We start from the raw sequence: 16823 nt of genomic DNA, 5'->3' as shown, positions 1-16823 counted from the left end.
AGTAGCAAAACTGTGACAACACAGACCAAGGGAATGAGAATATGAATTCAAAGGTACTTTGTGGGGTAATTTTCCAGTTGTTTTGAAAGTTAAAATGTATACATAATAATTTTGATCTTTAGTATTTATGTAGCTGTCAGCACAAGAAAGTTTGCTTAAGTATTTTTCAATATAGCACTGCCTTTGTGAAGTGGCAAAGTACAGAATAACCTAAAACGACCAGTAAAGGACACACACACACACACACACACACACACACACACACCACCACCACCACCACCAACAACAACAACAACCAACCAACTAACAAATAACAAGAAAAATCTGGGAAACAAAACCCCAAGATATTTCAATTCTATTTGAGAAATAAAATTTTGAACAAGTGAAGAGTGAATGGATATATGTGCACACATTACTGATTATGTAATGAGTCACAAAGTCGGTACTGAGAGAACATCAAGGGACCCTTTGCTTTGCTTGTACCTCTGTGACATGTTGATTAAAAGTAAGCCAGGACCAGCAAGATGGCTCAGTTGCTACAGGTACTTTCTATTAAGACTGACAACCAGAGCTCCACAGCTGAGACCCAAATGGTACAGAGAGGAAGAGTTCCATCCCCGGGACTCAAATGGTACAGAGAGTTGTTATCCTCTGACCTCCACATGCATGAAGTGCTCTCTTAAAAAAAATAAATCAATGTAATAAAAATCCTTTTAAAAGAAAGCAAAATGGCCTTGGTGGCTGCAATAAACATAGCTGCAATAGAAGGCAGGCGTGGGTAAGTAAGTGAAGGAAACAGGCAAGAAATCAAAAGATCCATGTAATAGTAAGGAATCTGAAATCAATTTGCTGTGTGACCCCAGGAATTCATTGCCGCTCTAAATCTGTTTCCTCTGTTACAGTCATTGGATAAGATGAAGAACTCCCTAAAATGCCTCCCTTTTCTGATAGCTTATGATTCTCTAAGTTCATGCCTTTAATGTATAATGGGTATGATCCTTTCTGATGAAGAGATGGCTTTTTATTCTTTTCCTTCAGATTCTGGCATAGTTTGACATTTCACTTTACTGCAAATGGAAGATAATGAAAGAGAAGGAGGAACGGTCACCGTGTTCCCAGTTTGGCTATGTGTTTGAAGGTTTGGTTGACCCATTTATGCTCCTACCTTCCTTTGACTATGTGAGCTCTTTGGCTTATTTGAGTTTGATGAGAATGCAAACATAACAAAATTCTAGAAGTTAGAAGATCTGAATTTTACACAGTGGCTTTAAGTTCTAGGGAAAATTTAACTGTAACATTAGTAGAGTGAATACCCTTGAATACATTTTCTATGTTATACTGAAGACACTGGTTTATTTGGTGAAAACTACATGGTGGCTAAATGTATATAGGCATTGATAGAAATGCTGTGTTTATTCACATGGCACTTGTATGGATGCATAAAATGCGTTTAAAAACATATGCTTCATTTAAATAGAGTGTCTGCAAACCATTTTTATAGTTGTCTGTATTTCTGAACTTTACAGCTTCCCCACACTCTTGATTCCGTTCCCAAGAAGCCAGTGATTTGGGACAAGTTGCATCCCAATCCGTAGATAAAAACTGGATCACCTGTTCCCTAGAGTTGCAGGGAGAAACTAAGTGGATATAAATGAGCTATGAAATTCTCCACATATCTACAAACATTATTATAATTTGGTTCTGAACAATCTAACTAGCTTTTGGAAACACTCCAATGACACTATGGGGGAGCCTTGGCATTAAGTCAGTGAAGGAAAGCTCTTCATGGTCCCTCAGAGATTTGACCAGTCCCTTTCTGCTTATTAGTAGTGAGCAAAGCTCCTTCCATCTTGTTCTCATCACTTCGTGGTGCTATGAGGTCATAAGAGTAAGTTCTACACTATTTAATTTTAAAAGGAAACAGATAAAACAGATAACATTCCCTGTGACTATTTGTCTTTCAACAATGCGATAAGTAACTTACTCTTGTTCCCTTCTCTGGAGAGCATGTACAGCCTCCACTGCAATCTTGGCCCCCACATGGCTTTCCATAGGATGTCTTCTGTCCCTATTAACAAAGAAGAAAAAAACATTAGTAGATCATGTGAACTAGGGAAAAATGTTGCCCTGGGGCATTTAACCTTTAGTCATTTTCCTCTCAACCAAGTAATGGACTAATGATTTCATCCAATGATGTCATTATTTGATAGAAAGACTCATTTTATGCTAGTTTGATGGCTATTCTTACTTGTCAAGTTGACAATATCTGGAATGAACTATAATCCAGAAATGGAGGGCACACTTGTGATCTGGTGTGGTGATATATTATTTATGATTTATTAAATCTTACCTGAAGGCTCAAAATGCAAACCTAGCCAAAAGTCATAGAGGTCATGCAATGTTCATGCAAACCTTTAATCCCAGCAACCATACTAGCAAGCCATAGAGCCAGGCAGTGGTGGCACACACCTTTAATTCCATGGCTCAGGAGGCAGGCAGATGAATCTCTCTGAGTTTAAAGCCACCCTGGCCTACACATGAGTGAAGAGTAAACAAGCTCACACCTTTAACCCCATTACTGCGGAGGCGGAGACAGGAGTAATATGGCTGAGTGGAGAAAGGAATAAAAAGAAAAGGAGATAGGAACTTAGAGCTTTTTGCCTCTGAGGATTTCGTGGAGATAAGATTGCCATTTCAGCTTGATAGAGTTAAGATCTACTGGCTTGGCTGCTTTGCTGCTCTGATCTTCAGCTTGAAGCTTGAACCTCAATATCTGTCTCTGGGTTTTAATCATTCATGGTACAATATGAATCTAAAGGCAAGAAGACAACAGGTCTTTATTCCAGATCTTGAGGTGGGAACAAACACCTTTAATTTGGGCCACACTTTCTGCTGGAAGCCTAGATAGGGACAATGGAAGAAGGAAGGGTTCATTTTTCTTTGCCTGTTTGCCCTTGCCTTGTCAGCACATTCAGAACAGCTGACATACCCAGCCTGGAGGGACTGAGAACCTATTTGATTCTTGGGCTAAAGAGAGAGATGGAGGGAGGGAGGGAGAAAGAGAGAGAGAGAGGGAGAGAGACAGGGAGAGAGAGAGAGAGAGAGAACCCTGATTAATACAAGGAGCATTGTTTTAGGTAAAGTCTATACTTTATCAAATAGCCACTTTGGTAGCTGGTTGAGAAATGGATATTGATACTATAAAGTCCAGTCTCAGAATACAAGGGAATGTATATTATATGGGGCTGGCGTTGAAGAAGATGTCCAGAGAGTTACGGATTTGTAGTTATCGAGAAAGCAGTAGTTGTAGATGACTACCTGGGAGTACATGCTAGAAACATAGTGGTGAAAATAACCACTCTGGACCCTGCTCCCATCTCTGTAGGGTTTATTTTCAGCAGATCGTTCAACCTTATAGTGACACTCCTGTACTTGTGAGTCAGATTCAAATTGCTCAGGTGATATCCCACAGTATCCTGGGGACTCTAACTTCATTTCCCCCTCTATTCTGCTTGATGATATTGATAATGATGATAACAATGATGACTAGTTTTACATTTCAAAGACCCTCAAATGACCTGATATGTGATCATGCTGTCCAAGCCTATCTCATTTTCTCCCTGGCTCATTCACTTTCAATCATGTGGATAGGCATTTATTCTATTAAAACAAAAACAAAAACTAAAAAACAAACAAGCCTCAGCATGTAAATTCGGTCCCTGTGGACGAGGGAGAGTCCTGAGGGACTAGATTAGTCATTTCAGGCTATAAAATTATTTCCCCTAGGATTCTGGCTCCTTCTTCAACTCAGCTCAGTACCTTCACTCATGCCACACTATCACACAGCATGGAACTCTCCAAATACAGTTTCCTGATCTTGAATTTCCCTGTCACCAGAACCACAGCTTCTCAAACTGTAGACTATGATCTCATCTGGGGTCATATGATGGAGAATATAAATTGTCACAAAATTTTCCCAGTAATACAATCTTTTTGAACATGCAACCACCAAAAAACTAGCTCAAAGCCAAACATGCAATGAGTCCAAGGCGTTTCTGGTCGCACTCACCTGCCTTGGTTCTGAACACACAGCATGAATATTTTGCTATGTGCATGTCTCCACACTGCACAGACTCAAGACTATTGTACATTATGAATCGCAATGCTTTCACAGGACACGAAAGGCTCCCTGCTTTTATTACAGGAAACAAAGACTTTCAATGGTTCCTTCAGCCTGCATCGGATTAGTATGTCTTTGGATTTCAACATGTTAGCATATTTGATTTTTAAAATTTCTTGCTTAAGTTGCTGACTTAAGTTTATGAATAATCATTAAATGAATTTTAACTTGGCATTAAGGCAAAAACTCCAACAATTGCTGAACTGGTCCTAAATATGTGCCTGCCATTGGTTTACACTAAACATTTACACAGTGCAATGTTCTCAGCATTGAAGCCTAACAATATCAAAACATTGATCAAGTCTGAAAAACACTGAAGATGTTTTCTATCCTGTATTATCAGATATTCATTCAAAACTTAATTCTTTGTGCAAGACAGATGTAAACAGTACACCTGTCTCATTAGCATGCACATTTGCCTTCATCTTAAAAATATTCTACCAAAGAATTATTTTAAAACAAAATATTTGGTGGTTTGATTTGCCACAGTAACAGTGTCACTTCTTGAAATGTTCTTCCCCAGATGTTTTTTCTTCATTTCTGGCTTCTTTTCATAAGTGAAATCTCAGTTTGACTGTTTTTAGGCCACTCCTGAGAGCTCACTTTGAGGTGTTCCCTAGTTACATTTTCAGCATTAGACATTATCTTCCTCTCCAGAACACAAAATCTATTTCATTAAGGACGTCATCTGTCTTAGACAACATTGTAACCTCAAAGCCTAAAGCAATAGATGACCCTCAAGTAATGATTGATGACTACCGGGTGAGACCATGACATGAATCAAGACTAACCTCGAAGACTTAATTTTAACATGCATGCCTTAGTGTTTTCTAAGACCACTCTCTACCAGAGCCTTAATCCAAGGACTCCAAATAGAGGAAAACTGCCGTTCTAACCTTACCCACCTTGGAAAAACAGCTAACACACTTTCTAACTTATATTTGCAACACAAACTTTATCTCTAGAATAGATTTAGTATTGTTTGACTTTTCGTTGTTTAATGATTATTTTCCACAACAAGAAAGGCATATTTATGACCTGCCTTCACACTTAATCATTCTTCCCTCTCTTCATGTAATGTATGCCTTTTCCTAATTCTCATAGAACACTGCGAATTTTTCAGATGGTCTCTTATCTCTTTAGACATTCCCACAATACTTTATCAACACAACACTTCCATAATAAGGTAGTGATGGCAGAGCTATGACAAAATATTACTATTTTAGATTCCAAACACCTTCCCTACATGAGATATTTTATCTTTCTTCTATGCCTCTCACATGCTAAGTGGTACCTTACACTTTCCAGTTTGCCCTCCATTTTACAATATATACACAAGCAAGTTTTTCATGTGAGTAAGACAAAGGGATAATCTGAGAGGAGGCAGCTTGGAGCTGGTGGAGACCAGGAGGAAAAGAAAAATAAAAACCAAGAGAACAACTCCTTTTTATTACATGTATTTATTACGTTTCTTTGTAATCCTGAAAAGAAAGGGATAGGTTTGATATACTGAATTTAAATTTCAGCCTTGATATCATATTGGTTCATATTCAACATTCTTCTTATTGGGATTATTGTTATTTTGTATTTTCTTGTTCATACATTCCTGCATTCTAAATCACCCCCCCCAGGGAATGTTTATAAATAGTGGGAAGAGAAAACAGTTATGCATGCTATTAAATGGAGAAAACTACACCCTTCAACTAAGAGTATTCAACAGGTTTATATGGCATCTGTTTGGTCTCCCATAAAAATTAGCATATCAAACTGGGGGGCGGTAAGCTACAGTGAAAAAAATGTCTATAATCAATTAAGAACTTCCATATTTATACTATAGAAGTCATGGAGCTCAATAAGACAGGAAAATAAAATGACAACAGCAGTAACTGAGCAAAAGTATAAGGAGCAGGAATTAAGGTTTCCTAGGAATTCTCCAGAAGAAGCTGACAGTGAGACATCACTGTTCTTAATCAGAGAGGAAAGAAACCAGCCAAGTCCCATTAGCCATAAGGTAATTTTCTTTAATTCCAACCCTGGAAATATCCACAGGAGTCTTCAATTACAGTGAGGTGGGCAAAGTAAAGGCCCTAAGAAAGCCTATGCTCCTATGCTCTATCCTAACTTGTATGCAGCCACTCAAATCCCAGTTTTCTCAGTAGTCATTTCTACTATTGAGTGATCTCACCCTCCACTGGAAATCAAACCCTCTGTTTACAACTACAGAAAACGAAAACTATGAAGACCTTGGGTGATAGTCTAATGTTTTTAAAACGGTAGCAGACCAACATTATCATCCCTATTACAAGTATTTATTATTTTCCTTTGTAGCGACAGGAATAAGTTATAACAAGGATACCAACTACTTGGGTGGCTGAAGAAGGAAGATCACAAGGTCAAGGATAGTCTGAGAAACTTAGTGAGATATTGTCTCAAAATTTTTCAAAAAGTAGTAAAAATGGCTCAGAGATGTAGCTAAATGGTAAAGTGTTTGCCTAGCACATACAAAGCCCTGGGTGTAATGCCTAGGGCAAAAAGTGAAGTCTTTATTCATACATTCATACATTATGACCCAATTCTATGGTGAAGAAAAACACAGGTCTTTTAAAATGGAACCATATGCATTTTGATATTGAAAATTCATCCATAACTATAATGGAAAGTATAATGAAGTAGTCAGAGACTAACGGTTGTGTATAGAATCATCATCACAAACATGACATCTGGCTGAAGTGGTGATGTTGAGCTGTAGTATTGGTAACTCAAATATCAGAACTGCAGTTGTGATTGGCGCACTGAGTCTCTGAAGCAGGCAATAGTTTGTGATGCCACTCTGGGAAAAATATGATCTTGTTTCTTTTTAATTTGGTAGCTTTGATAAGGAATACTAATGCCATGGAAAAATCATTTCAACATGCCAAATGTACCAATGTTCTGGACTCTGATAATTATAACCTGTTTTTACTTGCATGAATGTAGATAAGAATACAGTACAATTCACTATAATGTACATCTACCCAAACTATTTAGTGCCACCTTTGCCAGCATTTAGATAACCAAATATGGTCAACCACTTCCAAAATACCATCTAAGATGAGAGTCCTGTGTAAAAGGTTCTCATGAAATTATTTTGGCCTGGGATATAATGGTAAGGAGCATATCCTAACACTTAGGATCTTAATGTCATTCCCATCCCACTATTCCACATGTCAAGGACACATTCTTATCTTCCCTGGCCACTTAAGCTTCAATGATAGCTGCAGCACTCAATGTTCCTGTCATGAGCAAGCATCACATAATGCTATGAGACAGTTTTTACAATGGTCCTCAGGTTGTGAGATGCAACACCTTGGTTCTTCAGCATCATGGTAATGTTTGTAAAGAAAAACCATGCTGTTTTCTTTCCATATATTCCTACACGTGTTAAATAGGAAAAAAAAATCTATGTTTTATCTACTGACTGAGATATTATTACTTTAGTTAAAATGAACAAATTATGGAGCCAGTGAGATGGCTCTTTGAATTAACAAGTTTGCTGGCAAGTCACCAAGCTTGATGACCTGATTTCAAGTCCTAGGAACTATGCAGTGGAAGGAGAGAACCAACTGACTATCGAAAGCTGTCTTCTGACTTCTCCACACATGTGGTGGCATACGTACATGGGAACACACACACCTCTCTCTTTCTCTTAATAGATACATACATACAATAAATTAATGCATATTATATAAAAAATTAACTACAAATTATATAGTTGATCAGTAGAAATGTAAATCTTACCTCTAATATTTGCAGTTGGGTGAACTTAGGCAAGGAAATTTATCTCTTTTTTAAATAAAATATTTTATTTATTCTTTGAAAAATTCACACATTCTTATTTGTCTACTATTACTCTTCCCTAGTGCATTAATGTTGTCTACCTCTTAGCTTCATGTCCCCATTTTAAAATTGTTATTAACAATCACTTGAGTCCAATTAATGTTAGGCATACATGCAAAGCTGTGAGACCACCCATTGCTGTGTGGACCACCTACCAGCAGATACATTCCCCAAAGAGAATGATTCTCGTTACCTCAGCTGCTACTAACTGCCATTAGCTCCTTTGCTCTGGATTTTTTTTTTGCAGGCTTAATCTTGTGCAAGTTTTGTGCAGACAACCACAACTGCCATGAACTGGTGTGTGAAACAGCCATGCCATCATTTCACAGCTTTCCTCCCCATCTTCCAGATCTTGCATTCTTGCCATATCCTCTTCTATGATACTCTCTAAGCTCTGGACTGTGTGTGTGTGTGTGTGTGTGTGTGTGTGTGTGTGTGTGTGTGTGTGAGAGAGAGAGAGAGAGAGAGAGAGAGAGAGAGAGAGAGAGAATTTAACATTTCTGCAACATTTGACCTTGCCTCTCTTGAGCTGACCTCCTATGTGGTATGCTTTGGCACTTTCATGGCATTTTAGCAATTAAAATAGATATTTGGCTTGGTTAGAATGTCCACTTGCATTTGCAAATGTTAGTTTTACTACCTCTTCTTTTTCATACTTACCTCTTTGTAAATATTATTTATCTGCTTCCTACCTTCCCAGCCCCTTTCCTATTTACTACAAATGAAAGTTCTATCTAGTTATTCAAACTTGCCCTTAATACTATCTACTTGATGAAGATTTCAAAAATACCCCCTCCCTCTTCTAACAATTTCAGTAGACGTTCTAGTCCCTTCATTTTCAAAAGTCATTTTGTCCTATTTTGCTCTTCCCTTGGACTGGGGTGAGGATTATCCTTCCTCTCTCTGTAACTCTGAAACCAGTAATCATCCAGAAAAAGAATGTGAAATAATTACTTTCAGAACAAGCAAATTTCACATTACACCTGCCATTCCCAATCTCCCCCTCATTTAAATAGTTATAATACATTCCCCAGAAATCATTAGTGCTTCTGCAATGCATGATGTCTGGAATGACAATAATGCAGAAGGAAGCAAGAGATAGATTATAAGGAGGGTTCAGCCAGGGTAAACACAAATTACCTTTGTGAACAATTTTATACAGTAGCTACTTTGCGTTACAAAAGCCTGGCTGTGCAACATTTTCTTTTGTTCAGTTATTCAAAAATATTTATTAAACGCCTACTATATGCTAAGCACTGCATTATATGTGAAATGTAGGGACTATATCACATGATCACAAGAGAAAGGAAGTTCCTGTTCTCACAGTATTGATAATCTAGAGTTGTGGTTCTTAATCTATAAGTTGTGACCCCTTAAGGGGGTAGAATGACCCTTTCACAGGGGTTATATATCAGGTATTTACATTACAGTTCATAATGGTAGCAAAATTCCAGTTATGAAGCAGCAATGAAAATAATTTTATGGCTGGGGTCAGCACAGCATGAGGAACTATATTAAAGGGTCACAGCATTAGGAAGATTGAGAAGCACCGATACAGAGTGACGTCACAGAGTGAAGAAATAAACGTGAGAATAGGAAGCATCATGATCAGAATACCACTCTGCTGGGAAAATCAGAGACTATGTTGCTAATGTGGTGACTTATGAGTAGAAAACAGTGCTTCTTAAAGCAAAGTCCTTGGACCAGCATCAATCAACTCTGGGAACTTCCAGGAAATGAAAAGTTTTTTTCAATCCTGCAGCTATAAACATCATGAGATAACAAAATCTCTTGATTTTTTCCACTATCACTTTAAGAAAGCTGAGACACTACAATTATTTATTCATATCTATACCTATCATTCTAGATTTATATCTACACCTGTCCTTCTTGATGTTGAGTGTTTGGAGATTAAAGTCTTTGTTGATTTAATAATAAAAATCAATTTAAATCCTCTATGTCTCAGTGCCTGACATTATTTTTCAGGGCCTTGTGAGGTTTAATGTAATTCTCCTGGTAAAATGCTGGGCATATAATAAGATGCTCATCAAATGTAAGGTGGGATGAAACTGTAATTAGAGTATCTAGTACTGTACAAGACATCCCTAGGAGGGGCCACTCAATGACAGTTCTCTGTAAATGTGAGGAAATGCAGGCTCAGCTTTATATGACTTTCTTAACATAGGATGTCAAATACCAGAGTTGAGATAAGAAACCAGGTATTTCTATCATTAGTCTATCTTATCATTAGTCTATCTTTTCCTCTTAGGTCTATTGCTACTAGCTTCAAGATTAGTCTCAAAATGTGCAGTCATGAAAAACAAAAGAGGTGAGAGACATGTCTTTTTATGCAAGTTTCAACATTACATTAGTTTATTATTGTTAGTTATTTTCTAGACAAACCTTCATATATGAGTCTTATAACTTATTTTGAAATAAAAGAATCTTTTTAGATTAAAAAGATAACACCAAAACTTATGAGTTTCAGAGATGGCGTCATTTGCCATTTAGGTGACAAAGTGAAGACTTGAGTCTAGTTTTTCTCTTTCCACTGCACAGGTAAGTATGTAAAGGAGGAAGATATTACAAGGCAGTGAGATACTCTTTTATAATATCCATTCTTTGCTAATGGGCCCAGGGTCCAGGAATCAAGGGAAGTTTCTTGGAGTGAATTAGACATATTCCTGGAGCCATGTTCATCAGCATGGACATCTGCAATGCACTAAGCTTTTTATTTCATAGAACTGTGGGGCAGTTTACCATAGTTCGTAAAAGAGGAGTTAAAGCAACATCCGTCCAAGACCACAATGTTTCCACCTCAAGTTTGGTTCCAAATCTCAGAGCTTTTCTGGTAAATAAGATTCCCTTTAACAGCATTCTAATGTTCTTCAACATTGTACCAGCAGTACAGAGAATTCAATATGACTTTGAACAGTTCTAAAGAAAAATCTGCTCAATGAAATATAAACAAACATACATGTTAAACCACACTGGGTTCTGTCCCAGGTTTAAAAGAGTATTCCCCTTTGAAGAAAAGCTCCCCATGATTTTACAAATGAAAGACTAAGGAGAGAAGGAAGTGAGCTGTGGGAGCTGATTCCTCACCAGATGGGACTTGTCACCCACATTTTATCTTAAAGAAGAAGCTGACAGAAGACAGTGCTGAGTAGTTCTGAAAGGCACTTCTTTCTAACATCTGCTCAAGTGTATTCACACCATGCACAAACATAAAAGACAGGATCATAGAGTCAGAGAGAAATGAGCATTCTGGATTTCATAGTAAATGAGGTAGGACCTACAGAGAGGTAGTGTTGCTTAGATAGAACATAAAGTTGCCAAGGAAATGCTTAACACACAAACTAAATATTGTCCATAATGTTTTAAATAGATAGTGTTTTCCTCTTTGCCAATATTGCTGAGCACCCAGGAAAGGCAATATTTTCTTAAGCCTAGTTACTGGTCATGATGGCATGATGTTCATATGTTAAGGCTGGAAGATACCCAAGGGGGCAGAGATTCCATAGTGTGCAAATAATTACAGTGGCTAGATTTAGAAAATAAAAAATGCAAATGCCAAGAACATTTTAGTGACATATTTGCCCAAAACTGTAAATATGTACAAGTATGTAAGTAAGTATTATAATACCAAGTATGTAATAACGCAAAACTCACCAACCAGGCAGGACAGAAACTCCATCTATATGTAACTAGCTGCCCTCCATTTTAGAAAATCATACAAGTAGTATCATGACATTGGTGTGTCAAGTTCAATTGTGGTGTTTGTCAAAAGTAACAGTTAGTAAGAAAGCTCAAGTATAAATCCTATAAGAGTTATTTGAGCAAAATAGGAAAGAGCTCAAGTTTCTTTCTGTAATGGGGTCAGTCAGTCTTTACTCACTTATGGTCTAATGTATTATGAAAAGCAGGAGGGAAAAGTAAAGTCATAAAAATTATTTTAAAGGTTAAATTCAGTAATTTTTATCTAGAAAAGCAAGTGTTTATTGAGCACCTGCTACATTTCAATATCTGTGATAGATTCTGGGGATATGATGTTGAATAATTGAATAGGACCTACAAAAGAACGTTTGTAACTGCTTCATGTGAAAACAGTCCAAATACTCGTTAACAAATGAATGGATAATGATATTCAGTAAAGTGTTTGCTGTGCGAGCATGAGGACCTGAGTTTTAATCTCTACCACCAACATACAAAGCCAAGCAGGGCAGCACATGGACAAGCAGCTCCTTGAAGCTGTTTCAAAAATGTGACAGAGCACAACTAATGAATGTGCTCTAATGTCAACCTCTAGCCTTCATGTGCATGTGCACTGACATGTGCATGCGTGTGTACACGTGGGGACATACGTGCATGCGCGCACACATGCACACACACAAACAAAATTATTTATTGCGTGCCTACTTTGTTTCAGGCACTGGACCTGAACTTCGGTGCATACTGTTAAATAAAGTATACTTGGTGCCCTGAGCTCAGGAACTTACATTGATACTGGAAAAACAAATGATACTCTTGCAAGGATATGGGAACACCCAACATCAGCATCTGGGCCTCATTTGTGGGACAGGAGAGGTTTATCTTAGAAATGTGGTATGAAGAGTGAGGAAATGCCAGCTAGGTGAAGAGATGAGGCAAGGCAAAAATCATTCCAGGAAAGAGAACATTATGTGCAATGCTCTTGGGTGACAGCAAGCACACCATACAGTGAAGTAAGAGGTTAGATTAACTGAAACAAGAAAGGCAAGGGGAGGATGACAAGAGTTTGTCTTGTATAGGAAGGCAAAGAAACATCTTATGCTTAATACAAGGGTGGGAGGATCTCAATAATTTTGATCATAGAGTAGTAACATGATCATATTGAGTTCTTGTAAAAGGGGGGAAAAAGAACATGTTTCTGGTGGCGGTGTGGATAGTAGACAGGAGGAAAGACTAGGAGGACTGCTACAGAGATTTACATGAAAGAAGATGGCAGCCTGAGCAAAGGTTATATGGATGTTGGCTAGAGAAAGAAAATGGACTTAGGAAATATTTAAATAGAAAGGATGCAACTAGAAGCTGTACGCGATTGAACCAAAGTTTCCTCACACCAAGATTACTTCACTGTTCTGAAGACAAGCTTTCAGGCATATTTTCTGAATATGAAGGCATGATATTAGGCATTGTAGGAAAAAGATGGTTTTTTAAAATTATTTAAAAACACACTTCCCTGAGGAACTATAATCCCAATAAAGGAGCTAATTATCATGGGAAAAAAAAGTAAGAAGCATCTTTTTAAAGCTTAGGTGTGGTCATGTCTTTTTGCAAATATATTTGATGAATATTCATTTCCTTCAAAGTTTGAAACCAGGCATAAAACGTAAAGACATCTAAATAAGATTTGACTTCGTATTGAGTTCTGTCTCTGACCTCCTATGTTCTAATCATAGGAGTCAATGGTGGTTTGATTGAGAAATGTTCCCCATGGATTTATATATTTTGAATACTTGGTTCCAAGTTGGTGGTACTGTTTGGGAAGGTTTAGGAGACGTATCCTTGCTGGAGAAAGTACATCACTGGGGATGGGATTTGAGAGTGTATATCATTGCCAAACTTCTAGTTTGCTCTTTGCTTTGTTTTTATGCTTAGAGATGTAATTTCTCAGCTTCCTGCTTTATCTGTCTGCTGTCATGCCTCCTGAACCATATGGACTTTCCTTTTGAACTGTAATCTAAAGGAAACTTCATTCTATAAATTACCTAGGTCAGGTTGTTCTATTAATGCAACAGAAAAGTAAAAAATAAAAAGCCTGTTGACCAGCTAGTACTTTTTCCATTCACTGCTTAGGAAATAATCATAATGTTCTTCCTTTTTCAATTTCTGGTAATAGTTTTATTGTAACACTTTACTGAGATATAACTCATATACTGCATTTCTCACATTCCTAAATGTCACTTTACTTCTTTTCCAACAATTTTTAATGTTTAATTAAGACATCTATCACTCTCACTAATAGCTTACCTTTTTGACGACTTCAGAGGAACTGTCGTGAGTATTTTCCAACTAAAACATACAAAATTATTTCAGGTGGTTAGACTGAGTTGTTTCCTCAGCTGTGCAATGTGTGGAATGGTTGTGCATGCTCTTCTACGCCCTGTGAGCTTATCTTGCTACTGCTAGACTTTATTTACACGGTAAATTTCATGTGCTTTAGTGGCTTGGCCCAGAACATTTGCTGCTCATTTATTATATGATGCCCTTAGGAAAACTTGTGGCAAGTTGAAAACAGAATCCTTTAATGCTTCTAGATGGTAACTTATGTTAGGACAGAAGACTTGACTATTTCTCTGCAAACTGAAAAATGTCCTACAAGAACAGAGAAGATTGAGATTCCAGAACAGATTGTTTCCTCTGTGATTAAGTCTAAATGGCCAAGGACACTGCCATTTCTGCCTTTTGTATCAAGAGGAAGGAATCTAATGAATGTCTAGTTGAGACAGACAGGGAGTCCAAGTGTAGTAAGTAGCAGGAGACTGACTGGGAGACAAACTAGGTTATTTCTGTGAAGATACTGTGTCATGTGAGATAATTTGTAAGTCCTGTAAGTTCTAAGAAAGCTAAATGAGCTTCAGCTTATTCAGAGATGGGGAGGATAACATTGAAAAGGGACTTGAATACAGAAAAACAGAATGGCCCATCCCTTTTCTGCTTCCCAGGGAGGGTGAGACCTTCTGTGGGGAGTCTTCAAAGTCTGTCATAACATTTGGGGAAGGACCTAGGCATTCCCACATGTGTCTAGGCTGAGAAAGTATCCCTCTATGTGGGGTGGGCTCCCAAAGTCCATTCATATACTAGGTATAAATACTGATCCATTACTAGAGGCCCCATAGATTGCCCAGACCTGCTAACTAACATTCACATATTAAGGGTGTCTGGTTCAGTCCTATATTGGTTTCCCAGCTATCAGACTAGGGTGCATGAGCTCCCCCTTGTACAGGTCAGCTGATTCTGTGGATTTCTTCAGCCTGGTCTTGATAAAAGGGAAGATATTACAGTAATATTGAGGTGAATATGATCAATGTATTACTGTGTATAAGATATTTTGTATAATTGATATTCCATAATAATGATGGTGGTGGTGATAGAAACCAAATCCATCCTTCATGAACTTGAGGGGATAAAAAAAGTTAAAAAAATCACATAAATGGGATAGCTAAAACAATCCTGAACAATAAGTAAACTGCCATAGATCTCACCAGTCAATGGAATCAAATTGAAGACCCAGATATAAATCCACATATGTATAGACACCTGAGTTTTGATAAAGAAGTCAGAAATACACACTAGGGAAAAAAGACAACATCTTCAACAGATGGTGCTGACATAACTGGATGTCTGCATGTAGAAGAATGCAAATAGAGTTGTACTTATCACCCTGCAAGTCTAAGTAGATCAAAGATCTAAACATAAAACCAGATACATTCAACTGATAGAAAAGAAAGTGGGAAATAGCTTTGAACACTTTGTCACAGAAAACAACTTCCTGAACAGAAACCTGATAGCATGGGCACTAACAATTAATAATTGGGATCTCATGAAACTGATAACTTCTGTAAGGCAAAGGACACGATCAATTGGACAAAGAGGGAGCCTACAGAATTCCACATCCAATAGAATAGTAATATCCAAAATATATGAAGAGCTCAAGAAACCAGATATCAAACTCCAAATAATACATTTAAAATTGGGGTACAGCTCTAAACAAATAATTCTCAATAACGGAAACTCAAATGGCTGAGAAATGTTTAACACCCTTAGCCATTAAGGAAATACAAATAAAGTCTGCTTTGAGATTTTATTTTACACCTGTCAGAATGGCTAAGATCAATAACACAAGTGTCAGTTCATGTTAGAAAGGATGTAGAGCAAGGGGGACATGCCTCTGTTGCTGGTGAGAATGTTAACTTGTAGAGCCACTATGGAAATTGATATGGCAGTTCCTCAGAAAGTTGGGAATCAATCTACCTGAAGTTCCAGTTAAACCACTCTTGGGAATTTACCCAAAGGGTGACCCATCCTACCACAAGGACACTTGCTCAACCATGTTCAATGAGGCTTTATTCATAATAGCCAGAAACTGGACACAACCTAGGTGCCCTTCAACCAAAGAATAGATAAAATAAAGTGGCATGATGGGAGATGTCATGCTGTAAATATGTTTCTCATACTAGTTAATGAATAAAGCACTGTTGGCCAATAGGAAAGTAAGAGAGGAGGGACTAGGAGAGAAAGAGGAAAGAGGAAGTAGGAAGGAGGAGTCAACATGGAGAGACTGGGGAGACCAGATGCTGGCCCCATTCCCCAGTAAGATGAAACCACGTGGAAATACTTAGATTAACAGAAATGGGTTAATACTTAAAACAGAGCTAGCCGATAAGAAACTAGTACCTGGCCAACAGTAATATATCAAATACAGAGTCTCAGCGTGTTATTTGGGGCTGGCGCATCGGCGGGACAAGACCAGTGGCAGGAGGACAACATACTCCTTACAGTGGCACATTTACATAATGGAGAATTACACAGCTATTAAAAACGACATCATTAAATTTGCAGGCAAATGAATGGAACTAAAAAACTCATCCTAAAAGATAAACATGGTATGCATTCACTAAGTAGATATTTGCTGTTAAGTAATGGATAACCAAGCTGCAATTCATAGAATCATGGATGTTTGGTAAAGAGGAGGAATCTTGAAGGGGGCACATAGATACCTCTA

General features: G+C 37.7%; 1 protein-coding gene across 1 annotated transcript in view; it reads right to left on the bottom strand.

Annotated features, from left to right (window-relative positions):
- The window catches only part of Col4a6 (collagen type IV alpha 6 chain), a 287481-nt gene that overhangs the window by 149960 nt on the left and 120698 nt on the right, over nucleotides 1-16823 (bottom strand). The window contains exon 3 of the mRNA XM_051178016.1: nucleotides 1985-2068. Coding sequence (XP_051033973.1) covers nucleotides 1985-2068 — 84 coding nt within the window. The remainder of the gene's footprint in view (nucleotides 1-1984; nucleotides 2069-16823) is intronic.

Source organism: Phodopus roborovskii, unplaced genomic scaffold, assembly GCF_943737965.1.
Source record: "Phodopus roborovskii unplaced genomic scaffold, PHOROB, whole genome shotgun sequence".
Lineage (NCBI taxonomy): Eukaryota > Metazoa > Chordata > Mammalia > Rodentia > Cricetidae > Phodopus > Phodopus roborovskii.
This window is presented reverse-complemented; position numbering and strand designations above follow the sequence as displayed.